This window comes from Mauremys mutica, chromosome 12, assembly GCF_020497125.1.
Source record: "Mauremys mutica isolate MM-2020 ecotype Southern chromosome 12, ASM2049712v1, whole genome shotgun sequence".
Taxonomy (NCBI): Eukaryota; Metazoa; Chordata; order Testudines; family Geoemydidae; genus Mauremys; species Mauremys mutica.
The window spans coordinates 11,878,002-11,904,533 of record NC_059083.1 but is presented as its reverse complement, the minus strand read 5'-3'; the positions used below and the strand labels follow the sequence as shown (position 1 = coordinate 11,904,533).

General features: G+C 57.1%; 1 protein-coding gene across 4 annotated transcripts; it reads left to right on the top strand.

The window, feature by feature from the left end:
• Positions 1-1,546: 1,546 nt before the first annotated feature.
• Positions 1,547-25,907, top strand: ATAT1 (alpha tubulin acetyltransferase 1). 4 transcript variants are annotated; one of them, XM_044982475.1, is made up of 13 exons: positions 1,547-1,687; positions 4,527-4,587; positions 4,977-5,068; positions 5,846-5,906; positions 6,461-6,574; positions 7,707-7,808; positions 8,307-8,352; positions 12,265-12,336; positions 13,764-13,983; positions 21,143-21,249; positions 22,140-22,185; positions 22,593-22,925; positions 25,633-25,904. In XM_044982475.1, the coding sequence occupies exons 1-13, from the start codon at positions 1,578-1,580 to the stop codon at positions 25,748-25,750; spliced, it is 1,482 nt and encodes a 493-aa protein (XP_044838410.1). In that variant the 5' UTR covers positions 1,547-1,577; the 3' UTR covers positions 25,751-25,904. The 4 variants fall into 4 exon arrangements, 3 of the variants coding, with proteins under 3 accessions (XP_044838410.1, XP_044838412.1, XP_044838411.1); XM_044982476.1 differs by lacking the exon at positions 1,547-1,687 and adding an exon at positions 1,752-1,882 and having other exon boundaries at positions 25,633-25,907; XR_006572797.1 differs by lacking the exons at positions 21,143-21,249; positions 22,140-22,185; positions 22,593-22,925; positions 25,633-25,904 and adding exons at positions 16,305-18,645; positions 18,834-19,958.
• The last annotated feature ends 625 nt before the right edge of the window (positions 25,908-26,532 follow it).

The following is a 26,532-nucleotide window of genomic DNA, read 5'->3' as shown; positions in this document are numbered from 1 at the left end:
GCTAGGGAACCCCTTCTCTCAGGGTTCCCCCTTTCTATGCCAGATGCCCCATAAACCCCTGGCAGCTGGGCTCCCAGATACCACAGTGATGGCCGTAATATAAAAAGGAGTGGGTCAGACAAGCCTTTTTTGGTAGGGGAGGGGCCTATAGAGGCTCTCATTCTGTGGTACTGAGCTCCCTCTTGCAGCCTGATGTGGGGGGTTGCTCTCTTTAGGAATGGGGGCTGTGGTTTTGCCATGATACTCCCCCTGGCAGCCTAGACTGAAGTGGGAGAATCCATCTATGGGAGGGAGGGGAGGTCCCCACAATTGCCTCTTCCCTTTCCTCAACCACCCTGGTTGACAGGAGGTGTCCCTGTCTTTAATTGTGGGGGGTGGAATATTCCTCCCTCATCCTGGTGATGGGACAAGCCCGGAGGTGGAAGTGTCCCCTAGTATTGGATGGGTCTCCTCTATAATACACCTTTGGATGAAACAGACCAGGGTGTGGGAGTGGGGGGTCTGTTACTGAGGGACCAGTCTTATTATGGGGGAAACGGAGGGGGCCCTTCCACTGGGAGATCCAGACTAAGGGTGTCATCATTTGAGGGGATGTCAGGCTGTTACAAGTGGCTCTCCAATATTGGGGGACTGGAGTGTAAGGGGGTCCTTATGGGGAGGTGCTTATGGTAGAGGATAATCCTTTGGGTTCCCTATAATGGGAGAACCATTGTCTTGGGGGGTGTTGTATAATAAGGGGGACCAGATTGGGGGGTTATGGAGTGAGGGGGAAGGCAGACTGAGGAGGACAGTCCTGGGGGTCCCTATTGTAGGTTAGGCAGCTTCAGGGAGCAGAAGGACTTGTTTATTGGGAGGATCCCTATGATGGAGACCAGATTGGGGCGTCCTGTCCATTGGAAGAGGCAGAGATAGTTCCTTATTTGAGCCAGATTAAATGGGTCCTCTAATTAAGAGGGTGAGGCTGGGGTGGGGGAAGTCCCCTATATTGCTGATCATAAATTGGTGGATCCCTCTATTTGGAGGGCAGCCCATGGGAAGCCCCCCTATAATGGGAGGCAGATTAGGTGGATCCCCTAGTTTGAGGGTGATGAGGCTTTGGGTGCTCCCCAGTATTGGGCAGACCTGGATTTGGGGGATAGCTACTCTACTGGGATCTTATCACCCATGATGCCCTGGAGCAGAAATGATGAGCACCCCTTACCCAGCATAGTCTGGGGCAGGGGTGAGGGGTACTCGTTACCCATCATGCTCTAGGACAAGGAGCAGCCATTTACCCACCATGCTCTGGGGCAGGGCTGGTGGGCACTCATTACTCATGATGCTCTAGGACAGGGAGCGGGAGGGGTCAGAGGCGCCCATGGCCCATTTTGCGGGGGAGGGAGCAGAGTGAGGGGGGCGGGGCAAGCTTAAGGCCGTGGTTGCTAGGGAGGCCCGGTTGCTACGGGCGGGACCAGGCGCGAGACGGTTGCCACGGAAGCGAGGTGTCGCTAGGGGGCGGTGCGCGCGTGGCTAGACGGAAGCCGCGCGCCGGAGGGCGGGGCAGGGGGCGAGCAGCAGGACCCGGATGCCGGCGGGCTATGGAGTTCCCCTTCGATGTGGACGCGCTGCTCGGGGAGCGGGTCACGGCGGTGGACCAACACCTCCAGCCGCCGGGCCGCCGGGGGCCTGGCTACACCGCGACCCACAGGTAACCATGGCAACGGCCTGGCCGCCCCGCGCGGGGCCGCCCAGGGGTGATGGCAACTGGCATAGGGGGGCCCTAGGGCACGATGGGTAATGGATGCCCATCACCCCGCCCTACGGCACCTTGGGTAAAGGGCGACCCTGCCCCAGGTCACCATGGGTAACGGGTGCCCATCACCCCTGCCCTAGGGCACCTTGGGTAAGGGAGGGACCCTGCCCCAGGGCACCATGGGTAACATGTGTCCATCACTCCTGCTCTAGGAAACCTTGGGTAAGGGGGGACCCTGCCCCAGGGCACCATGGGTAACGTGTCCATCACTCCTGCTCTAGGGCGCCTTGGGTAAGGAGGGGGGACCCTGCCCCAGGGCACCATGGGTAACATGTGTCCATCACTCCTGCTCTAGGAAACCTTGGGTAAGGGGGGGACCCTGCCCCAGGGCACCATGGGTAACGTGCCCATCATCCCTGCCCAAGGGCACCTTGGGTAAGGGGGGGACCCTGCCCCAGGGCACCATGGGTAACATGTGTCCATCACTCCTGCTCTAGGGCGCCTTGGGTAAGGAGGGGGGACCCTGCCCCAGGGCACCATGGGTAACATGTGTCCATCACTCCTGCTCTAGGAAACCTTGGGTAAGGGGGGGACCCTGCCCCAGGGCACCATGGGTAACGTGTCCATCACTCCTGCCCTAGGGCACCGTGGGTAAGGGAGGGACCCAGCCCCAGGGGGCCATGGGTAATGTGCCTATCATCCCTGCCACAGGGCATGATGGGTATTGGGGGGATGTCTCCTGCCTCAGGGCATGATCAGTATCGGGAGGATCCCATAGGTAATGGGTGCCTATCACCCCTGCCCTAGGGTATGATAGGTGCTCCTTCCCTATGGTCAACCTGTTTCCAGGCTTTGCCAGGGTGGCTTTTGCTGGATTTAGAGCACCCCAGAGCATCCAGTTGAGGGCGGCGCCGGGAAGGAGTTGTTTTGGATAGCCTGGGTCCTTTAGGATCATTGGCATGTCCCCTCATTTGCTTACTCTGGAGCCTTCCACAGTGGTGTTTTGGGGATATAGGAGGCAAAGTTATTTCTGGATATCACCCAGACTCCAGGGATGATGGGTAATAGCTATTCTCTGCCCTGAGGCGTGATGGGTAATAGCTACCCCTCATCGTTGCCCCCAGATATGATGTGTATTAGGCACCCTTGTCCTGGGGAATGATGTGTAATAGCTGCTCATGTGATTGGATCTTGGTGCAGCTGGGTAAAAGGGGCATGCTGGGTAAATTCCACCACCTGTGCTGGGAATAATCTGCCACCCCTTGCCTGTGGAGCATGCTGGGGAATTGCCACCACTTCCTCACAAAGTCACTTGTTTAAATGGCCTCTGGAGTTTTTTGCTGACTTCTGAGCTATGGGGCGGAGGTACGGGAAGGGTCAGAACCCCACATATTGTAACCTACAACCCACAGTTCCACCAGGGAGCCATGGGCCTTGCATCTTCCAGATGGCCACGTATCTGCACAGCAGTTCCATGTATCCATGCCACAGCGTCCCTGGAGTGATGTAGCCCTGGCTACGGAAGAGCCTGACCCCTCCCAGTGAAGGACTGAGAAACATAGGCTGGGGATTGGGGTGTGTGGGGCACTCCTGGGTTCCATTCCCAGCTCAAGAAGGGGAGTGGGGTCTAGTGGGTTAGAGCGAGGGGTGGGGCTGGGAGTCAGGACTCCTAGGTTCTAGCTCTAGCTCGGGGCGGGGGGGAGTGGGGTCTAGTGGTTAGAGCGGGGGGGGACTGGGGATTAGGACTGCTGGGTTTTATCACCAGCTCTGGGTGGGGAGTGAAGTCTAGTGGTTGGGGGGGGACTGGAGGTCAGGATTCCTGGGTTCTATCCCTGGCTCTGGGAGGGGAGTGGGGTCTAGTGGTCTAGAACAGATCTTGGTGTTTAGTTGTAAACGCCGGGGGAAGGAGTAACAGAATTCAGAAGAAGGCAAAACTTTATTGGATCCCAGCAGCTCCAGCCCCAGACAGGGGCCGGGCAGCGTTGATCCCTACATCCTATTCCCCAGGCCTTTGTCCAGACAGAGGTCAAAATTTCTCCAGTGCTCAGACTCCGCCCTCCTCCCTTGGAGAGAGACTTGCATAGGCTCAAAGATTTGCCCAGACAGCGCTAGCCCTGACACCCAGCTGGAGAGCTCCCCCACCAATTCCTCCTAGCTCGACATCCCCTAAAGAATCCTCCTCCCTTCAGACACTGGTAGACAGTTTTTACAGTGGTGAGGCTGGGAGCTGGGAGGCTGTCACCAAAATACAGCCGATTAAATCTTTCCGCTCTGCTGCTGCTGCTTCATGGCTGCGCTGCCTAATGGATTGTGCCAGAGTACTGTACAATGGGTTGTGAGAGTCCCTCATGATCCCCCGAGGCCTTTCCATTGTGGCTTACATGAGGATTTTATGTTAAAGGACTGAGGGGGTGGGCTGGTGGATAGAGCAGGTGGCCAGGGCATTACGGCCCCCTGAGTTCTACCCCCAGGTCAGGGAGGGGGGTGGGGTCCAGTGGGTTCATGGGGGTCTGGGAGCCAGGGCTCCTGGTTTCTATTCCAGCTCTGGGAGGGGAGTGGGGGGAGTGGTTAAGCAGAGGGGACTGGTAGATGGAGAACAATAGGGTATTGTCCTGCTGTTTTTCCATGTGAATGCGTCTCAGACACAGCCTGACCTCCTGCGGTCCCCTCCCCCTTGGCATTTGGGGCCTCAGACCCCTTTCCCTCAGCAAATTTGGGCTCAACCCCTCCTTCTGTGGGTGGCTCGGACTCCAGCGAGTCCTAACCCCTTTGCTCTCTGGCCTCCTCTGCTCAGGGTGGATCTGCAGCAGCAGCTCATGACCATCATAGACGAGATGGGCAAGGCCTCGGCCAAGGTAAGGCAGGGTTTGGAAACCAAGGAGTTAATGGGAGGTGAGATGGGATCAGACTCGGGGGTGGGGGGAAATAGGGGTACCAGGATCAGCCAGACGTGAGCTCCCCCACCCTTGTTTACCCCGCCCCTCGTTTATGCCCCTCCTGTTGTTTGAAGATGAAGGCTCATCAGCGAGCTAGAAAACGGGTGAGCTCAGGAGGGTGGGGAATGGGACAGGTGGGGGCTTTATCCTCTAGGGGGCGCTGACTCCGACATGGCCCCAGGGCAGGGTACAGGCTGGCTTAGGGGGCCAAGAGGCACTGGCTCTGATCCAGGGCTGAGCTGTGGTAGTTCTCCTCCCCAGCACAGCTTTGCCCTCTGCCCCAGCCCCCCCCCCAAATCTGTTTCTAGGCCCAGAACCTGCCGGCCCCAATCACCAGCGCCTCGCGGATGCAGACAAACCACCACGTTCTCTACATCCTGAAGGACAATGAAGTGAAGAGGTGAGTCCCCCTGCGACCCGGGTTTGGTTCCCGAGCCGTCCCTGTGGAGAAGGGCACGTCATTCTGCATCAGACCAGGGGGCCATTCTGGCTTATTAGCTGGCCTCCCCAGATCAGACCCATGGGCCCATCTAGCCCAGTATCCTGCCTCCCCAGATCAGACCCATGGGCCCATCTAGCCCAGTATCCCACCTCCCTGCATCAGACCCATGGGCCCATCTAGCCCAGTATCCTGCCTCCCCGGATCAGATCCATGGGCCCATCTAGCCCAGTATCCTGATTAGCACAGTGAACCCTTTGGTTCTGCCCCCGCACAGTAACCAGTGCTGGGTACTTCTGAGAAAGTTATGAACTTCCCCCAACTCACGCCACTGGGCAATACTCTCAGATGATGAGAGATTCCTTCTTGACACCCACCCCCTTCCTCAGGTGGGCATCAACTCCTGTCCTGAAGCCTGAGAATTGGATGTGTCTACACCAGTGTCTGCTCTCCTGCATGCCTCATTCAGCTCTTTGATAGGGTAATGTCCTGCAGCAGCGAGTTTCACAGGTCCTCCTTCCCTCCCCCTCTACATTCACCATACCATAGATATTGGAGGAGTTGGTGGGACCCTAGCTCACCTGTCCCTGGCTCCTCTGTCCCTATGCAGCTGGTACCATAGAGAGTAGAGGAACTTCATGCACAGACAGGACAATCTCGGCATCCCATCAGTGTGTGTCTCTTCTCTCCCAGCTTGGTGCCGTTGCTAATGTCCCCTCTTTTCCTCCCCCATTGCAGAGCGGGGAAAGGGGCCATAATCGGCTTCCTCAAGGTTGGCTACAAGAAGCTCTTCCTGCTGGTGAGTTGCTGTAATGGAGCTCTGAACTAGAGACCCAATAGGGGGCGCTCTCCCCTCAGTCAGTGCTGACCCAATGCTCCAGTGCGACACTAGGGGGCGCTGTGCTGCAGGGAGCAGGGTGGATGGCTCAGTAGGGGGGCGCTGTCCCCTTACAGTCCGTGCTGGCCACAGTGCTGTGCTGTCTAACTGGCCTTTTGTGTTCCACCGCGATCCTTGTTCCTTGGATCTATTTCAGTATCAGGGGAAAAACCTCTGTTGGAAAAGGTTCACCCAGCTTTAATCAGGACTCCTGGGTTCTATCCCTGGCTCTGGGAGGGGAGCGGGGTCTGGTGGGTTAGAACCAGGGTGGGGTGGGAGCTCAGAGTCAGGACTCCTGGGTTCTATCCCTGGCTCTGGGAGGGGAGTGGGTTCTAGTGGGTTGGGGGTGTCTGGGAGTCAGGACTCCTGGGTTCTCTGACTTTTCAGGGAAGGACACCTATTCTGGCCCCCCCGGTTATTCAGCAGTGCCTGCATATTCTCTCTCCTCTTCCCCCGACCCCCCCCCGCCCCCCCAGGATCGCCATGGGGCTCACAATGAGGCGGAGCCGCTGTGCGTGCTGGACTTCTATATCCACGAGTCGCTGCAGAGGCACGGCTACGGCAAGGAGCTCTTCCAGTGCATGCTGCAGGTGAGAGCCGGGGCCCAAGGGAATTGCTCTGTCTGGGAGGGTCCCTCTCATCCCTTTCCCGCCTCTCTGCCACACCAGGTGGGAGGGTTTGGGGATCACCCGGACCAGTAAGGGGGTCTGGCACCACCTGCCTTGTAAATTTGGGTGCTGTCGTGTCCTGTGCTATGGCTCAGAGCCCTAATTCCAGGCACAAAGGTCTCACTCTGGCTTCCACCTACCTAGTTACTCCTTGCAGGGTGACTCAAGTCCCCCCTCCCACACACACACCTGTCTCCCTGAATTCTGAATTACCCCATACTTGCACCTTTCCCCTCTGGTTTCCCCCCCGCCCGCCGAAGGGGTGAAATCTGCCCCGAGTTATCAGTTCCCTTTGTCACACAGGCTGCACCTTAGAGACCGGCTTAGGGGACAAATAAAGGGAAAAGTTGATTGAATAGAGAAATCGCAGACCCAAGGGGGAACTAGTGAGGGGAAGCCAGCGCAGATTGGGGGGGTCCAGTCACAAGGTTATTGTAGGGGGGGTTGCAGTACTGCTACCCTTACTTCTCCGCCTCTGCTGGCGGGAACACTGCCTTCGGAGCTGGGCAGCCGGAGAGCAGCAGCTGCTGGCCAGGAGCCCGGCTCTGAAGGCAGAGCCACCGCCAGCAGCAGCAGTACGGACGGCATGGTATGGTATTGCCACCCTGACTTCCGCACTGCTGCCTGCAGAGCTGGGCCCTCGGTCAGCAACTGCCACACTCTGCCATTCTCTGGCCGCCCGTTCTGAAGGCGGCGCAGAAGTAAGGGTGGCAATACCGTGACCCCCCCCTAAAATAATTTTGCAACCCCCCCTGCAATTCCCTTTTGGGTCAGGACCTGCAATTTGGGAAATGCTGGCCTCCCCCGTGAAATCTGTATGGTACAGGGTAAAAGCCTACAAAAGACCAGATTTCACGGGGGGAGACCAGATTCCACGGTCCGTGATGTGTTTTTCATGGCCGTGAATTTAGTAGGGCCCTACTCATGCCCCACCCCCTGAGCTAGTCAGGCCCTTAGCTGAAGATGTGGCTTGTGCCGTGGGTGTGTTTAATCTTGACCCTGTGGCCTTGACTAATCCCCGGCTGCATCTCCTCTCCGTCCGTCCGGCTGGCAGCGCGAGCGAGTGCAGCCCCACCAGCTGGCCGTGGACCGCCCCTCGGAGAAACTCCTCTGCTTCCTCCGCAAGCACTACAACCTGCAGGGGACCATCCCCCAGGTGAGTCGCGCCCTCTGGCTCCTCCCATCATCCTCTGGGGGGTGGGGGATGGACACACCCCATTGTGCCCAGGGGATGGCGGGAGGCATGTACTGAGTGATTTATTAGCTGCTTTCTCGGCTTCTAGCCATGCCGGGGAGCTGCAGAGGAGAAAGCTCTTGCCCCATGGGAGGGCCAGAGGGGCTGATTCTCAGGTCCCCCGCTCCTGGGCTTGGACGTGGCTTCAGGCCACCTTTGTCCTCCTGGAGCAGCAGGGGCCTGAGCATGACTGGGCAGGGCAAGGGGGAGGCTGGTGAAGGGCAGGTGTATGAGGGTATCCAGAGGGGAGGTGCTAGGGGAATGGGGGCAGGGGAGGCTGGCGCTGGGGAGGAAGGGGGCGGAGGAGAGAGGAGCAGGGACTGGTGCTGGGGCACAATGGGGTCAGCAGGGAGTTAGGGGTGGGGCGGGAGGCATCAGAGGCAGGAGTTTCTCACTGTCCATGGCCTTTGCTTCTCCCAGGTGAACAACTTCGTGATCTTCGAGGGCTTCTTTGCCGACCAGCATGGTGAGTGGCCTGGCCGTGGTTGGCCCTCCTTCTCCATCAGCAGGGAGCGCTTCCCTGCCATGCAGCCCGTACCGTGCACGGACCTGCGCCAGCTAGGGGCTGCCTTGATGGCAGCTGCAAAGCCCGGCCTGTCCCCTAGAGGTCAGCGTTGGTCCTGCTACCCCATTGCGTAGGCAGGGCTACCCCAGAGGTCTGGGGTTTAGACCAGGGGCTAAGCCCACAAATCTGGAGGGCAAGCGGCAGCACCTAGGGGGCAGCAAATCCCCCAATAGGAGCGATAACAGCACCACTCAGTCCTGCTTTCCTCCCGGTGGTCCTGTCTCTCCACTGCCCTGTGGGGTTTCAGGCCTGAGGAGGGAGGTGCTCTTCACCCCCTTCCTGGCCAGCTGGGCCAGCTAGCCTGGGTGACATCAAAAGGCAAACAAAAATTGTGGTGTGGCCCCTTTAAGGCCAGGTGCAATCTGGGAGTTATAGTCCCCCCAGAGGGAGCTAGGGCTAGGCTTGATGGGAAGGAACAGGACCTCGGCTGTATCCTGCTTCTCACCTGGACAAAGGGCAGAATGGGAGACTGAGGCACGGAGCAGTGAAGTGACTCACCCAGCAGGCCAGGTGGCAGTGCTGGAATAGAACCCAGGTGTCCTGTGTCACGGCCCACTGCGCTAACCCTTAGGCAACTCTGCCTGTTTGAATCCTGTTAAACTCCAGGCCTCAGCTCCCTCCCGTGTCCATGAGTTCCACAGGCTCATGCTGACTTCGTTCATATCACCCGGAGGCAGTGGGATTTAACCCTTTGTGCTGCCTTCGCCTGCTCCTCCCGCTGCTGATCATCCCAGAGCTGCGGTGGAGGGGCGGGGGGCAGCGTTACCGAATGCCTCTGGAACTTAACCTTGCTCTATTTCTCCCCCTGCTCGGGCCCGTCTCGCCTAGAGAGTTTGTGCATTCTTAGCACGCCGAGATCCTCCCTGCCTGAGGTTCCTGGCCCCCATGCTGCCAGGCCTCCCGTCGCCCTGGGGGTGGCGTTCTCTCTAAGCAGCCTCAATGCAGTACGGAACGCGTACCGCCCCCTGAGTGTCTCCTCCCCTGCATCTAGGCCTCAGCCCCACACAGACGCCCCTTCTCCTCCTCTGTCTTGCGATGACCCCCCAGACCTTGGCTGATCTAACCCCATCCTGCCAGCTTCCCTGCCACCGCTTTGGCATCTCCGTGTGCAGAGCAAGTGGCACGTTACAGCTCGTTGCTGTCTACGTAGCGCATTCACCTCTGTGCAGAATGACAGGCTGTTACCTAAGGCAAGCGTTATTACAACCACAGCTGTAATGCAGCCACCTCTGGGGTGGGCTGCGGCAGCGCCTTAACAACCAGGCAGCAAGATTTCACAGCCTAGTACTGAAATGCGGCCACTTCTGGGGTGGGGCAGCTGATTAACCGCCATGCCACAGTGCCACCCAGAGATGGCTTAACCAGCGCTGAAATGCCGCCACCTCTGGGGTGGGGCAATTGGATAACAGGCGTGCAGCGACACAGGGATCGGTCCCCTACCACTGACCTGCCTTGAGGGTGGGGCATAGCAGCTGTTTAATAGTCCTACCAGAGCCTAGGGCCAGATGTGATGAATACAGTGACTAGCAGCTGTTTGGGACAGGAAGCGAAGAAGAATTTTTCTTAAAAGTGTAGGGAAGCTAGTGGAAGTGGGACTAGGAGGAGGTGAATGAAGAGTGAGTACCTGCTTGAATGTGAGCGATCAGCACCTTGAAAGGACACTGCCCCCTATGGGTCAGCACTTACTGAGGAGAGAGTGCCCCCTACTGAGCCCCCACCCAACTCCCTGCAGCACAGTGCCCCCTATTGCCACAAGGGGGCATGGAGGTTGAGACTTCCACTATCCCATCATTCACCCAGTACCATGCTCTGAGTCCTAACCTATAGCAGCATCGGGAGCAGGCTGGCCAGTGCAGCAGCAGTCTGTCGCCCCCTTGAGGCAACTCAACCACACCACGCCCTGCCGCCCAAATCCATCCTGTGCCGGAGTTGAAAGCTGTCATTGAAAGGCAGCATGCGGGATCGAGCCCTGCAGTTCGCCCTGCTTTGCGGGGAGGGGACGCGACGTTCCGAGCCGGGGACTTGCAGAGACCGATTGAATCAGCGTTCGTATCTGGACGACTTTATCCGTGTCACGCGATTTCCATTCCCTTGTGTTTTCAAAACCCCGTCCCACTGGAACAAAGAGAGTCCTTTGTCTCCCGCCCGCACCAAACAGGGAGCTCGGGACAGCTGCCATCTCCCACCGGAAACACCCGCAGGCCACCATTTCAAATGGCCTCTGATTTCCAGCCCCTCGGGCGTGGGCTGCCTGACTCCAGACACCTCTGGCCTGGCTCTCAGAGGTGCTGATCACCCACAATGCCACTCGTAGACAGTGGGAAGTGTGGCTCCTCGGGCTAATCAGTTTAGCTGAGCACAGAGAAGGTGAAGGGGTGACTTGGTCCTAGGTTGACCAGATGGCAAGTGTGAAAAATCGGGACACTTGTTTTTTTCAGGGGCCGGCGGGGAGAGTTGCCTATTTAAGACAAAGCCCCTAATCTTGGGACATCTGGTCACCCTATTTAATCACTGTCTAGCAGTACCTGCAGGGGGAAGAGAAAACTGATAGTAGGGGGGGTTTCAGTCTAGCACAGGGGGTCTCAAACTCTTTTTGCTGGGCCCCCCATTGAAAATATTTCAGGCTGTGCCAACCCCCCTCACTCTTGGTACTAGACGTCGCTTTTGCAACATCAGTGCAAATCCCTACAGAGCTAAGTAACCGTACTAGGCCCCCCTTCTGTGCTGCTGCTGATGGCGGCGCTGCCTTCACAGCTGGGTGCCTGGCCAGCTGCAGTCACTTTCTGGCCACCCAGCTCTGAAGCCAGCACTGCCACCGTGTAGCAGCGCAGGGTGGCGTGGTATGGTAATGCCCCCCTTACTTCTGCGCTGCTGCTGATGGCAGCGCTGCCTTCATAACTGGGTGGCCGAGAGTGACAGCTGCTGGCTGGGCACCCAGCTCTGAAGACAAGGAAAAAGAACGAGCGAGAGAAAATTACGGACATTTGTTCGTATTTCAAAAATCCACCCAGACGGAGCTTGGAAGACCAAAAAGGAGGTCATATCTGGGAAAACCCAGATGTAGGGTAACCCTATAATTTGTGTGATCTCGTGACTGCCCTACAGTAGCCTTGAGACCCCCTTTTGGGTTGGTACCCCCAGTTTGAGAAACACTGATCTAGCAGGCAGAGGTCTAACAAGAGCCAATGGCTGGAAGATTGAGACTGGTACATTTTTACCAGCGAAGGGCATTAACTGCTGGCCCAGCTGTGCTGAACTGGACACTCCATCACCAGAGATTTTTAAAATCAAGAATGGGTCTTTTTTCCCCCCAGATCAGCTCTGGTTCAACCAGGGATCAATCCAAAGCCATTCTGTGGCCTGGCTTATCCAGGAGCCTCCATTTAACGGCAAACAGCAACAGCGCACGTTTTGGAAAGGAAAGGAAACCCACAGAGTGCGGTGCTTAGAGAGGCAGTACAATGCAATCAGCCATGGTGGGATTTGGCCAGGACCCCGGGGTGTGTGTGTTGCGGTAGCGCTTACTAGCCCAGGCATAGCCCAGGACCCCATTGTGCTTGGCGCTGTACAGACCCAACCAAAGCGACGGGCCCTGCCCCAAAGAGCTGGCAATCAAAGTTAGGCCAGGAGCGCTCACGGCCTGGGTTGGAGTGCTCCCCGGGAAAGCCAAGGCTGCCAGCAGAGGCCTCGGCTGGCCCGTGAGCCGTCTGGTGACCCCAGGACGGGTTTGAAACCTCCAGCTCTGGAACGTGGTAGTTACCCCTTCTGGCCTCCGCCTTTCTGGGACTGACCTTTCTCACCCTCTCCCTGCAGCTCCGGTGAGGAAGTTGCCTCCAAAGCGTGCTGAGGAGGAGATAAAACCCTACTCTCTAACAGACCGAGAGTGTAAGAGACCCGTTGCGCCGGCCCAGGGTGGGGGGCCGGGAACGGGACATGGGGCCTTTCCCCACTACGGGGTGCTGACTCTGATCCAGCCTGTGGATGGGGGACTGGCAGGCTCAGGGGGTGGGGAATGAGATACAGGATCTTTCCCTTCTAGGGGGCGCCGACTCAGATCCAGCCCCAGAGGGAGGGGCGGAGCAGTCTGGCAGGCTCAGGGGGTGGGGAATGGGATGCGGGGGTTGTGATCCAGCTTGTGGATGGGAGGGGGACTGGCTGGCTCAGGAGTGTCCCCCCCTAGGATGTGCCCCTCTGTTCCCAAACAATCCCAGGAGGTTTCGTGTGGCGCCCCTAGTGGCTGAGAAGAGGCAGCGCTTGGCTGTAATGAACATCAAAGGGGGGGTTGAGGCTGCTGGACCCTGTGGGCCCCTAGCCTGGCTAACCCAGCCCGCGCTGCCTAGTGTCACCACACAGGGTGCCTGGACTCAGCAGGGCCGCGACAGGGGGTCCCCCGAAATGAGGCTGCTGGTACGTGTGGTTTTCAGTATGTCTCTCCCTTCCCCTGTTTGCTTTGACTGGAATGGCGGGGGGAGGGGGAGGGCGAGAATGATTCCCCTTTCCCTTCTGCCCCCCAGCCCAGCTCCTGCACTGTCCCCTCCCCTTCTGCTTCCCCCTTTGCCTCCCTCACCCAGCGCATACCCTGGAGGGTTCTTTACTGCCATGCACAATGATCCCACTGCACCCACCAATCAGCTGTCAGCCACACTGCCCTCTCCAGGAGCCGCTCCCACAGCTGTTGGGGGGGGAACCCACCTCCCCTCTGATGAGGGAGGGCCGATCCCTGCCCCCCACTTTGCAGAGAGGACAGACTAGGAACCCCCCACACACACTGCTAGCTGGAGGGGTTCATCCCACAGCTACCACCACACGGCAGGGGCAGATGGACTGGGCTGTCTGTATTACGTTCTATCAATCTTATCTGGCCCCCATCACCACAGGATCTGAGCACCTCACAGTAGCGCTGGGAAGCAGGGCCCTGCTATTATCTGCCTTCTGCAAATGGGGAAACCGAGGCACAGGGAAGCTAAGTGACTTTCCCAAGGTCATTCAGGGAGCCTGGGGCAGAGCCAGGAATAGATCCCGGGTCTGCTGAGGCCCAGACAAGCACCCTCCCTGCTGGGCCATCCCTAGACAAGAGGGGCTGAGAGCTGGAGAACAACCTGGGCCCCTCTTTCTTAACATGCCCTTATGTCACATGTCCTGGGCCTCTCTAGCAACAGGAGGCCCCAGAACTCTATGACTCTGCAAGGTTCACCCGCTCCCACTTCGTCCATCCAGGATCCCGAGGGCCCCCAGGCCGTACCTGGGTTAGGAAGGGGGGGGGTGGATATGGAGCAGGGCCGGAAGGTCTGATCCTGGGCATCTCCCTTCAGTCCTGAAGGAGGAGGTGGAGCCACCCTGGCCCTTCAACCAGTCGCATTCGCTGACCCGCTCCAGCAGCCTGGGGAACTCGCCAGTTCGCACCTGCCTCAAGCCCTTCCTCAACGAGCAGGAGCTGCTGCGGAACCTGCGCCTCTGCCCCCCGCACGCGGCCGCCCACCACCTGCTCAACGGCGAGCAGGGCGGGCCGGCCGCCCAGAGGCGGAGAACCAGGTACGGGGCGGGGGATGTTGCTGCTCTAACCCTGACGGACTCAGCTGGCCTTGTACCTAGGAGCGTGGGTCCTTTTATGGAGGGCATCCTGCTTGGCAGTGCCCGGTCACAGGGATCTGGGCCGCTGGGCAGTGTTGGGTCATTCAGATCTGGGTGGCATCTGGTCGCAGGGAGAGGGGCGGCATCCAATTATGGGTGGCTTCCATTAGCGGGGCTCTTGGCTGCTTATCGTCGCCCGCTCCTGGGGATTTGGGATCTGAGCTGCCAGGCAGTGCCCGGTCCTGGAGATCTGGGTCGCTGGGCTTTTGGGTGGCATCCAATCCCAAGAGATCTTGAGAATCTAGAACACAGGCTGGCCTCTGGTCCTACAGATTTTGGATCTGGGCTGCTGGTTGACATCTTGTCCTGGCAATTTGGGGGATGTGGGTGCAGGGTGGTATCTTCTGACTCAGCCAAGAACCATGGGTGGGGGCGGTAAGGGAGACAGTGACCCTCCTCATTCTCCTGCCCTGTGTTTTGAACTGCGCTAACCCACAGCTGCTCAGCTCTGTCCCCTCCCCCAGTTATCCGGAGGGGGCATCTGCAGGCTGGATGTGAGGCCTCCCTGCTCTGGGCCAGACTCAGTGGGGCTGTGAATGTGGGGGAGTCGCTCAGCACCGGGGAGGTGGAAGCAGCAGTTGTGTCATTTGGCAAGCCCTGGCTGGACCACCCGCTTTGTACGCTTATCCTGATCCTGCACATCTTGCACGCCCTCCTCAAGTGCTGCCTTGGGGGGAGTCGGCCTTATTTTGCACACACTGCCAGCCCTTGCACGCCCATGGCAAACTTTTCCCCTTCTCTGGGCTGTACCCGCTCCCGCTGAGGCTCGGATCCCTACCCACTAGGGTCGCATGTTCGCTCTAATACCAAGTCAGTGCAGATTGCCCTCGATTTGCACTGGCCAGGTGTCGAACTGGTGCTGTTTACCCTGCTTTCGCACGTCCGCACCGAGTGCTAGATTGGTGCCAGCTGCACTGGCTTTCCCATTTACGGCGACTCCCAGATCAGTACCAGGTGCACTAGTTTTGCATGTTCCCACTGAGTCCCGGGTGGGTCTCTGTCACACTCGTTTTGTATGAGTGCCGGATCGGTGCAAGGAGACCTTCTTTCGCATGTTCACGCCGAGTGCTGCATCGGCACAAGTTATACTCGTGTTGCACGCTATGGGATCTGTGCAAGCCACACTGATTTTGCATGCCAGGTTGGATCCGTGTCAGCTGTGCTGATTTTGCACGCTCATGTTGCACACCACCATGTTGCATCCATGCCAAGTGCTCTGATTTTCCTCGCTCACCCTTTGCAGCTCAGATGTTAGATTTGTGTGAGCAGCTGTTTTTACACACTCGCTGTTTGCACACGTGTTGGATCTCTGCATACCTCACTGGTTTTGCATGCTCACCTGTTGCACATTCAGATGCTAAATGTGTGCGAGATGCATTGATTTTGCACACTCAGAATTTGGATTTGTGTGAGCCAGTCTGGGTTTGCACACTCAACCTTTGCGTGCTCACATGTTGGATCTGTGCAAGCCAACTAGTTTTGCACACTCACCCTTTGCACACCGGCATGTTGGACCAGTGTGAGCCACACCACTTTTCCACATTTGTGCTCTGCACGCCAGGTTGGATCCGAATCAGCTATGCTGCTTTTGCATGCTTGTGTTGGACACGATAATGTTGGGTCCATGCGAACTGCTCTGATTTTGCACACACTCACTTTGCCTGTTCAGCGTTTTGGATCCATGTGGGCTGCACTGATTTTGCGGGTTCCCCTTTTGCATGGCTGGGGCTGGCTCAGTGCAACCCCCCACTGGTTTTGTACGCTCAGGGTTTGCGCCCACGGCTGGATCCATGCAAGCTGCACTAACTTTTGCACACTCGTGCTTTGCATGCCCAGATCTGGATCAGCGCAAGCCGTGCTCTGAGCTGCTCTCACTTGACATCACTGCCAGCCAGTTTCAGCTCTGGGCTAGTCACCCAGCATTGCCCCCTGCCCCCTGCTTTCCAGCCGGTTGGGGGGATTATTCCCACTTTTTGCAGCGTGGTTGAATATGGCCCAGCAGAGCCAATGCCTGGCGCCTCTAGCCATTCCCACTGCACCTCCAGAACCGCACAATAGCTCAGCTCATCTGGCGATGCAGGCGGGATAAGAACCGGAAGTCACCAGCCATCTCTTTTTGGGTGGGGGGAAGGGATCTTGCTTAGGTCACATTCCCCCAGCCTGCCTGGGATCTAACCTGCCTTCTCTCTGTCTTTCTCTCTGCCCCATCCTCCCCATCCCAGCTCCCTCACCCGCTCGGAAAACACCAGCCATTGACATCGCCGCTGTGTCCCCCACCCTCGCCCCGGCTTGGTCGTCCATTTGTGTCTTGAGATCTTGGCGAGAGGCGGGGTTTCAGCCCCATCGCTCCTCTCCAGCCCTTTTTTATATGCTTGGGGGTGGGTGCTGGCGCAGACGCCGGGTTATTTCTGGGGCCCAGTGGGTGTTTTTCCTGGGCTGCTTGTTTTTCTATGGAATTATCCTAAAGCACCCTCCGAAGAGGGATCCGCTCCCGTTAGCACGGTAGCTCCCCCCTGCCCCCTTTTTAAAAAATATGCATATGTTGTACTTTGGATCCAGTGGGAAATCTGGTTCTGATCGTCCCGCCCGTGCCAGATCTCAAAACGGGATCCGCTGCTTGGTGACAGATCAGATCCTCCCTCCTTGTGTTTGTCTGTAGGTGGATTTAAAGAAAAGGATCCATTGCAAATTGGCAACTGCAGACTCAGAAATAGGACCCCCTTGTTTGTCTTGGGATCTAACTGGGATCCACTATAGATTGCCAGTGGACTCAAACTAGATCTCCTCAAGCCACTCTAGAATCAGGTCCCCTTGCAGGTCACCACTGGCTTACTTAAGGATAGAATCCATGTGTGTTCCTTAGTGGGTGGATCTAAAAGCGACCTACTAATTTGCTGACTTAAGGGGATCCCTTTATTTTTCTGAGTGGCTGGATCTAAAAGGGATCACCAAATGCTAACCTCATAATCAGAAATAGGATCCCCTTATGTTTCTCGATGGATCTAAGTGGGATCCAATGTGGGTGGAGTCTAGAGCAAGGTGCCCCTTGTGGTTCATGCTTACTGGATTTAAAGGGTCTACTGCTGATCACCAGTTACCGGTTTTGTTTCTTAATTGGTGGATCTAAAAGGGATCTGCTGCAGGTCACCAATTCCTGGTTTTAAAATGAGATCCCATGTGATTTGCTGTTGGTGGATTTAAAAAGATCCATGCTTGCCCACCAACAAGACTCTGAAATAAAGTCCCTTTGTCTTGTGTGGTTGCTGGATCTAAAAGGGATCTGCTGCCGATTACCAGTTGCTGGCTTCAAAATATGACTCCTTCCTTGTTTCCCAGTGGCTGGATCTAAAAGAGATCCAGTGCAGATCATCAGTAGCTGACTCCAGAATAAGATCTGCTTCTGTAGTTCTCTTGAGTGGGTTAGAAAGGGATGTGCTTCATGCTGCCAACTACTGAAACCAAACTAAGATTCTTTGGTGGATCTGAAACGGGGCCCACCTTAGCAACACCCAAGACCGACAGGCTCCGCCGGCCTCAAAGGCCGGCCTCCAAAGGCGATCCGCTACATGTTGCCAATTGCTAAATCCAACAAATAGAGCCTGCCCCCAGCTTCCTGATCGGCTGGGTTGCCACATGGCTCCATTACAAATGCCTCTTAAAAAGATTGTCTACAAATTGCCAGGGGCTAAAGCCTCGAGGGATCCACTGTCTGCTGCCAGATCCTTCTGAGGGGTCCCTTCAGCTGACAGATCCATGGTAGGGATCTACGGAGGATGCGGCCAGTAGCCAGATGCCCCCAAAGGGAACCGCTGTTAATGACTTCTCAGTTGCTTTTGCTCCAGTTCCCCTGAAGGCATCACAGCTGTTCGTAGGATTAGAGTAGGGAGGCTTGAGAGCCAGGACTCCTCAGTTCTATCCCCAGTTCTGGGAGCGGAGGAGGGGCCTAGTGTGTTACAACAGGGGAGCAAGGAGTAAGGGATCTTGGGTTCTAGCCCCAGCTCTGGGAGGGCAGTGGGGCCAAGTGGTTAAAGCAGGAAGGCTGGGAGTAGAGAGCCCTGAGTCCCTTCACAGACTCACAATGTGAAACTGGGCAAGTCCTTTCCCCTCTCTGTGCCTCAGTTTCCCCAACTGTAAATGGATAAAATTAGGGTCCCATCTCCCAGGGCTGTCATGAAGCTTAATGAAAGTGTTAATTAGTTAATAATTATTAACACTGGAAAACTTTGATTCTAAACTTTCCCTGACCTGAATCTGGTGCTCTTATTTTAAAATTATATTAGAACCTGGAGGGCCAGCTGAGATCAGGGCCCCGTTGTGCCAGGCGCTGCACAGACACACAGCGAGAGACAGTCCCTGCCCTAGCTGAGATCAGGGCTCTGCTGTGCCGGGTGCTGCACAGACACAGTGAGAGACAGTCTCTGACCCAGCTGAGATCAGGGCCCCGTTGCGCCCTGCCTCAAAGAACCGACAATCAGACCAGGCAGATAAGGGAAGGAGTGTTCTCCCCATTTTACAGATGGGGAAACAGGCCAGAGAAATTAATGCCTAGATCCTCAAAGGTATGTAGATACACCGCTACCTCGATATCACGCCACCTGATATAACACACATTTGGATATAACGCGGTAAAGCAGTGCTCCAGTGGCAGTGGGGCTGTGCACTCTGGTGGATCAAAGCAAGTTCAATATATCACGGTTTCACCTATAACGCAGTAAGATTTTTTTGGCTCCCAAGGACAGCGTTATATCGAGGTAGAGGTGTACCTGTGATGAAGTGGGAATGTTCTATAGTAGTTATATGAGGCATATGCCTCAGTTTCCCCATCCTCAGTGCTCCCCGTCAATACCGTGACAGCGGCAGCCTTTTCCAAACAAGGGAACCATTGGTTAGTCACCCGGCACATGGCAGCTGGAGGATCTTAGGTCAGCGTGGAGGAAAGCAGGTTCAAGCACAGTGAACTCCATGGTCAGGCTCTGTCTCTCTCAAGCCGACCTCCTTCCTCCGCTCCCAGCTTCCTCCAGAAGCCAGCACTCCTCCCCCACCTCTCCAGGGCCGTCCGGGCGGGTGGGGGGGTGTGAGTGGGGCAATTTGCCCCAGGCCCCGCAGGGGCCCCCATGAGAATATAGTATTCTATAATATTGCTAGTTTTTAATTTATGGAAAGGGCCCCCGAAATTGCTTTGCCCCAGGCCCCCTGAATCCTCTGGGCGGCCCTGCACCTCTCGCTCGTTTGTTCTGGGCTTTTTGCTCAGCTTCCTGGCAGGGAGGCGGGGAAATCCATGAAGCCCTGGAGCTCGGTTCTCTCTCGCTGCCCCCCTTGTTAATCTGGGTCAGTTTCCACCAGTTCCTTAAGGGCTCTTGGTTCCACCCAGGCAGGGAGGGGAGCCCCACCTATGTCTCTTAGCCTGCCCTGAGAGCAAACTTAAATCGGTGTTCCTCCACTGGGTACCAGTGCCACGTGCAGGGGAAACTGAGGCATGCAGGCCTCCATACAAATACTAGGGAAAGTCCCCACTCCGTCACAATGCCCATTGAACTCACTAGCTGTTATGCGCCTAGATGCCTGGGAGGATCTGCACCTCCAGGACTTGCCGAAGGTCACACCCCCTCAGTGGCAGAGCTGGGAACACCTGGTTCCCAGCCCAGGGCCTTGTCCACCAGCCTTCCAGCGCACCGCTAGCTTACTGGGTTGACAGTGTCTCGCTCTGATCTCTGTCCCCGTTTGTCCCCCCCCAGCTGCCCAGGGCTCTGAGCTGCCTTCGGTCGTTAGCGTTGAACGCGGGAACATGAGCTTTTGTTTACATTTCAATAAAGTTTGGAGTTTTTTTTATTATTATTCAAAACCTTCCTCGGACGCCTTTGTCGTTTATTGTTGCACCGCAGGGGCCGAGGGCAACTGCCCGTCTCGGCTCTGGAACCATCTTCTGGGGTTGTGCTGTCAGGAGGGGAGTGGGGTCTAGTGGTTAGTGTGTGTGTGGTTGGGCGGGGGGGGGGGGCTGGGAGCCAGGACACCTGGCTTCTATTCCCATCTCTGGGAGAGGAGTGGGGTCTAGTGGTTAGAACAGGGGGGGGGCTCAGAATTAGGACTTCTGGGTTCTATCCCTGGCTTTGGGAGACGAGTTGGGTCCAGTGGGTTAGAGCAGGGGGGCTGAGAGCCAGGACTCTCCTGGGTTCTATTCCCGGCTCTGGGAGGGGAGTGGGGTCAGTGGATTGACTCTCATCGATCCCTGCAGGTATGCAGCACATTGCTAGGGGTGGGGGCGGGTCTTTGCCCAGCCAGCCCCTTTCACCAGCTGCTGGGTGCCCTGAATAATAAGCTAAATGCAGCAGTTTGATTGAGGTCTGCACAGGACCAGCCAGGGGCCCTTGGTGCTGCCAAGGTCTGGAGTATAATCCTGGATGGCGCTGCCCTCGCTGCTTTGTGTCAGCCAGGATCCTCTCAGGCCAGTAGACTGACCTCCTAACATGGCTTCCATCGTCCACCTCCAAGGGTCCCAGAGTGATTTCCACCTCTGGGGTGGGGCAGCTGGGGACCAGCCCCACAGCGACGCTGCATGGGTGTCACTCACCCAGCGCTGAAATGCAGCCACCTCTGGAGTGGGGCAGCTGGGGAACAGCTGCACAGGGATTCGGTGCAGCCATTTAGGACAGGAAGTGAAGTGGGTCAGTGGCTCTTGTAGGGGGAAAGGCAGGGAGGTGAAATGCAGGTGTCGGAGTTGGGATTCGGACAGGGCCCTGTGCAAAGCAGATCTTTCAAGATCACGAGGGTTGTCAGGAACAAGGGTATCAGCGCTGAGTGCCAAGGGGGAGCGCCCCAGGCTGAGCTGCCACCCTGTTCCCTTCAGCATGGTGCGGTCCATGGGGTCAGTACCGCCTGTGAGGGGAGAGCGCCCCCTGCTGAGCCCCCCACCTTAATTCCATTCCATCACATTGTCTGTGCTCCCGTCCCATGAGACTCCATGCCATGTCTGTCATCCCCCCCTCCCAGCCTGGCATCCCCCTGTCCCTCATCTTCCACCTCCTCCTCATCACCCCCCCGTCTCCTCCCCTCTCTCCTCCAGGGGGAGCGCTGTGGGGCAGGACGGCCTGGTGGCTCAGCGGAGTTCCTACAGCCGCTACAGGAACCCCTTACCTAAGGGGGTGGCCAGCGGCGCTGAGAGGAGAGCGGGTGAGTGGGGCAGGTGCAGGACGCCACCCTGAGCCGGGCCGGGGTTTCCATCTCTCACTGTGGATGGGGTGTGTGTGTGTGTCTGGGCTGGGATCGGGCCTTGGCATCCTGGCAGGTGGGCATCTCGCTGCTCTGAGCCACCCACCTCGAAGCCCAGCACACAGGCTGCAGCTGCCCCCGGAGTCTGGCAGTTCAGGGGATCCTGTCGCAGCCCCCGAGAGCCAGCCGGCGTGCTGCCACATCTTCGCTGGTCTCTTACTGAGCCTCCACCCCACACCCTGCTGCACTGGGGTCAGCACTGACTGCCAGGGGTACTGAGCCCCCCACGTCCTCCCTGCTCCCTGCAGCACAGCGCCCCCTAACAGCACACTGGGGTCAGCACAGCACCCCCTACTGAGCCTGCTCCCTGCAGCACAGCACTCCCAGCGGCACATTGGGGTCAGCACAGCGCCCCCTACTGAGCCCGCTTCCTGATGCACAGCGCCTCCAGCGGCACATTGGGGTCAGCACAGCGCCCCCTACTGAGCCTGCGCCCTGCAGCACAGCGCCCCCTAGCAGCACATTGGGGTCAGCATAGCATCCCCTACTGAGCCCGCTGCCTGCAGCACAGCGCCCCCTAGCGGCACATTGGGGCCAGCACAGCACCTCCTACTGAGCCCACTCGCTGCAGCACAGCGCTTCCAGTGGCACATTGGGGTCAGCACAGCGCCCCCTACTGAGCCCGCTCCCTGCAGCACAGCGCCCCCTAGCGGCACATTGGGGCCAGCACAGCTACTGACCCCACTCCTTGCAGTCCCGAGGCGGCTAGGGTAGGAGGTGGGGGGATTGGGAACGACATCAGGGAAGTTAAAATAATTGCTGCTCACTCCCCATTTTGCTCGTTGACCCAGAGAGCAGCCGAGAGCCGCTAAGGAATCTCCAGGACTCAGAAGGCCGGTAAGATTCCTGCTTCCGCTGCCCGCCTCTGGGACCCCTCCAGGACACCCCCAACTCCACAGCCTGCTCTCCCCATGCTGTCCCCCTGCTTCTGGGACCCCTCCATGACCCGCCTCCAACCTGCGTTCCCCACACCACCTGCCTCCCCTCTGCTGGGATCCCTCCCTGTGCTCCCCATGCCACCAGCATGCCCAACTTCTGGGACTCCTCCGTGATCCCTCCTCCTCTGGCTTTTGTTCCTCACACGGCCTGCCTCCCTCGTTGCTGGGAGCCCTCCCCGCCCCCTGATCCACCGCCCTTGGCCTGTGCTCCCCACATCACTCCCCCCCCCCACCCACACTCTAGCAGTACTCGAGGGGACACCACCACCCCCGGCACTGACTGGTGCCTCCCTCTCTCTCTGTCAGGTTGGACAGCACAATGATCACCAGCCAGGACCCATCACATCCAGCCCTCCTACCCCAGCCAGGTGGGATGGTCCATCACTCTGCAGGCACCTCCCCTCCCACCAAGCCGGCCCTGATCGACAGGACTAAAGACCCAGGCATCCGAGCAGCCTTGGAGTCAAAGCCCTCGGGCCAAGGAGATCCTGTGGACTGCCTCCCTCCACAGCTCGACAGCAGGTGGTACGACCGAGCCGGAGTGCCATGGGGGAAGCAGCTATCTTGGACGGTAGCGGGAGTGTCACGGGACGCCCAATGGATCCGCTACAAGCAGGAATATCGCAACACCAGGCCTTGGTGAGCGGGGGGCAGCTAGCACAAAGCCAGTGTGGCTGCAGAGCCCCAAGCCTACGGGCCCATCTAGTTGGGTATCCTGGCTCCTCTCTACTGCACCAGACAGACCAATGGGCCCATCTAGCCTAGTATCCTGCCTCCTCCCTGCCAGGACCAATGAGCCCATGTCGCTTGGTATTCCAGTATAAGCTTGATCTACTGGCTGGAAGGATTCCCCTGAAATTCCCCCTGGTCCATCCCAGCCCCTGGTGGCTTTGGTCTGGAAAGTTTGGGAGGGGCTGTCACATGAGGTTTTGGGGAGAGAAAAGGAGGCCCCAAGACCAGGCACCAGCGTCCTCTCCACACCCATCCACCCACCCACACCCCACGGTTAGCACTGGGGATAGTTGGCAGGGAGAGAGGAGCCAGGGAAGAGTCACTGTGCGGAGGGCGCAGAGCTGGAGACATCAGGGAGCTGGGCAGTGGGAAAGGTTCTCTCTAAACCCATGTTTGGATGAATTTCCATTCCCTCCCCCACACCTCTAAAAAACGAAAATACTTCAATTCTGCAAGGCTGCCGCAGAGCCTCATGAGAGTTGTTCAGTTTACTCCTGTCCCCATTGTTGACTATGGGCCAGGCTCCCTGGCTGGACTATGTCTCCCATGATGCATCTGCCTCTCCTCATCAAGAGACTGGAGAATCATGGGAGATGTAGTCTCTCTAGGAAGCCCAGGCTAGGGAAGAATGTGGGGGCATGAGACACCTGAACTACGATTCCCATTATGCAGCATGACCAGTGGCTCCCACGATGCAATCGCCTCCCCTCTCGAAGAGCTCAGGGTTAAGGCTGCATGTCTGTCATGATCACGGAGGTCACAGATTTCTTTACTTTTGCAGGGGCCGGTGCAGCTGGCTCGGGGGCTCCCCGAAAGCGGCCAGCATGTCCCTGCAGCTCCTAGATGGAGGGGTGTTAGAGTTAACATCAATGGAGGGGGGTGGAGCCAGAGATGGAGGGGGTGGGGTCAATGGAAGGTATTCAAGATAGGGGCTGTGACCCATAGCAGGGAGCCACTGCTCCTTTCCATGGTGCTGGGGAGTCCAGGCAGAGAGGAGTGGGATCCCAGTATGGAAAAGGCCAAGCCCCAATCGATTGTTTGCATATCCTGGTAATTTGGTGCTACAGGGGTTTTACATTTCCCATCCCGCCGGTTCTGCCCTCTGCACTCGTACGATGGTTTTAACAGCGACAGGGGGTCAGGCCTTTTAAAGAGATTGAAATAAACCAACCAGCAAACAAATGGATCTGCAACTCCTCCATGATGACAGCGAGATCTTGTTATTAACCTTAAGCACAAGCATCCATTGACTTCATTAAGCATGTGCTCACTTGCTTGCAGCATCATAACGGTTTGCTTAAAGCAATTACGGGCAGGATCCTGAGAATGGGATCTGGCAAAAGTCCTGGCAGAGTCTTCAAGAGTGGCTTTGAACAGGCACTTGACACGATTTGAGTTAGAAGATGGCATCGATGGATTTCTTCAACACAGGGGTTGGGTGGCGTTCTGTGCCAAGGAGCACTTTTTTAGAGGATGGGGTTTGTGCATTTTTTAGGTTTCTCGGTAACTATTTTGGTCATTTTCAGATATTTGCTATTCTAATAGATATCTGTATTATCGGATGAAGCCATGATTTACGGGCAAGCGTGCCATTAAAAAAAAATTCAGATCAGAAATCAGCTCTTTTTAAAAAAAATTAAACATGTTGTCACGGACTCACAGGACTCGTGCTCTCTCTTGGCTGCGTATGGTCCCTGGGAGGAAGCCCCTACAGTGGGACAGTCCTTCTTGGGAATCCACTCTCTCTTGGGCGTTAAGCTGTAAGCCCCTCCACCGCCTGGAACCACATCTCTGTGAGCCTTCAGCACGCCTGTCTCTTGCCATGCACCCCCTCAGGGAGTCCACTTGCTCTGGACCCCTGGGGCCTCCACACCCAGAAGGAATAATGCAACCCCAATATCTAGTCTGCAGTGACCCTCAGCCAGCATAAACCAGAAGGGTTTATTGAGCATCTGAACACAGCACAGAAAACTCTCAGAGCGTCAGGCCTAACCTCCCTCAGCACAGTACCTCTAGGCCTCTCCTGCATCCAGGTGGCTCTGGCTGCTCTCTCTGCAGACCAGAAGCCTTCTCCTTTCAGCCAATCATCCTATATCATCTCCCCCAACAGCTCCTCCCATCCTTTGTCTTTGGTCCCAGGTAAACAGGTCGCCTGGGCCTCCTCTCTTGCATCCTTTGTTCCCCACTGGCTGGAACCAGTGGATCAGGCACCGGGATCCTCTCTCCTCAGCCCTTTGTCCGCCCACTGGCCAGAACTGGCTGACTGCCAAACTGGGGTGGGCCTCCTGGTCACCAGTCACTAGGGTCTCCCATCTCCAGGCAGTTGTCCAAGGTCTCGACTGCTAGGCGAGGTCACACCTGGTCCTCTGTAACAACAAACTCCCTCTCCCACCACCTCATTACACACACAGCACACAGGGAAACTGAGACCCACACAGTATTCATGCAAAACTCTTAAGAAAATCCCCCACTTTGTCACACATGTCATGTGGGGGGTGTGTGTCTGTCTCTGATGCTCCATGCTGGAGGGCCTGAAACCGTGTGTGTGTGTGTCTGCCAACTCCAGTCTTATTATTGTTTATTCATTGTATTGTGGTGTCTCCCCATTGGCCAGGTTGCAGAAGCACATGATGGAAAGATGGCCCCTGCCCCAAAGAGCTCACGACCCAAGTCTACGATGCAACAACCAGTTGGGGGGCAGGGACAGGGAGTGCAAGATGATAGTGAAATGATGGTGATCAGTCGGATATATGCAGCTGTCACAACACAGAAGGCGGAGGGATAGAAGCGTGAGCTGTGGTGCTGGAGCTTCTGTCTATGGTCTGCAGACAGAAAGAAGCAACTGTTAGGGCCACATTCTGCAATTATTTTAATCCTCCTCCTTGGTGGGGGTTTGAGGCCATGTATTTGTACAGCACCTGGCACAGGCAGGGCATGGGTTATGAATGGAAACCCAGGATGCCACCGCAATGTATGAAGACTACATTAATTATTATAATGATGAGTGGGAGTCTCATTGTCAGAGGGGGCCCCTCCTCAGGGAGGGAGGCAGCAGGGAGGGGGACCACACATGGATGGGATTCAAATCCCATGCCACCCACAGGGAGACCTGGAGGAAGGGTGGAATGAGATCTGCAGCAGCAGCCAATTGAGGCGCCTCCTTCTCCCTCCAATGAAGTCCCGCCCATCATGAGTTAAGCTCCTCCCCTGTATGGACTAAGCCCCTCCCCTCTGATTTGGCTCCTCCCCATGCGTGTTGAGTCCCTCCCCCTTTGGGAAGCAAGCCCACCCCCTCCAGTGTGGCCCCGCCCCTTGTTTTAAACCCCTCACTCCAATGACGCCCCACCCCAAGTGGATTAAGCCCGGCCCCAAATGAGCCCCTCCCTCCACTGTGGCCCCTCCCCCTGAGCGAGTTAAGACCCGCCCATCAATCCGTCCTCTCCCCTATTATGGCCAAACTTGGCCCCTGCGTAGATTAAGCCCCTCCTCCTAACACAGGCCCTGTGAACACTTT

Bases quoted from the DNA above. Each gene is read 5' to 3' on its own strand.
- ATAT1 (XM_044982475.1), top strand. From the start codon at position 1,578: ATGGAGTTCCCCTTCGATGTGGACGCGCTGCTCGGGGAGCGGGTCACG. The intron at 6,575-7,706 runs GTGAGAGCCGGG...TCCGGCTGGCAG, and splicing joins TCTTCCAGTGCATGCTGCAG to CGCGAGCGAGTGCAGCCCCA. The intron at 8,353-12,264 runs GTGAGTGGCCTG...CTCTCCCTGCAG, and splicing joins CTTCTTTGCCGACCAGCATG to CTCCGGTGAGGAAGTTGCCT.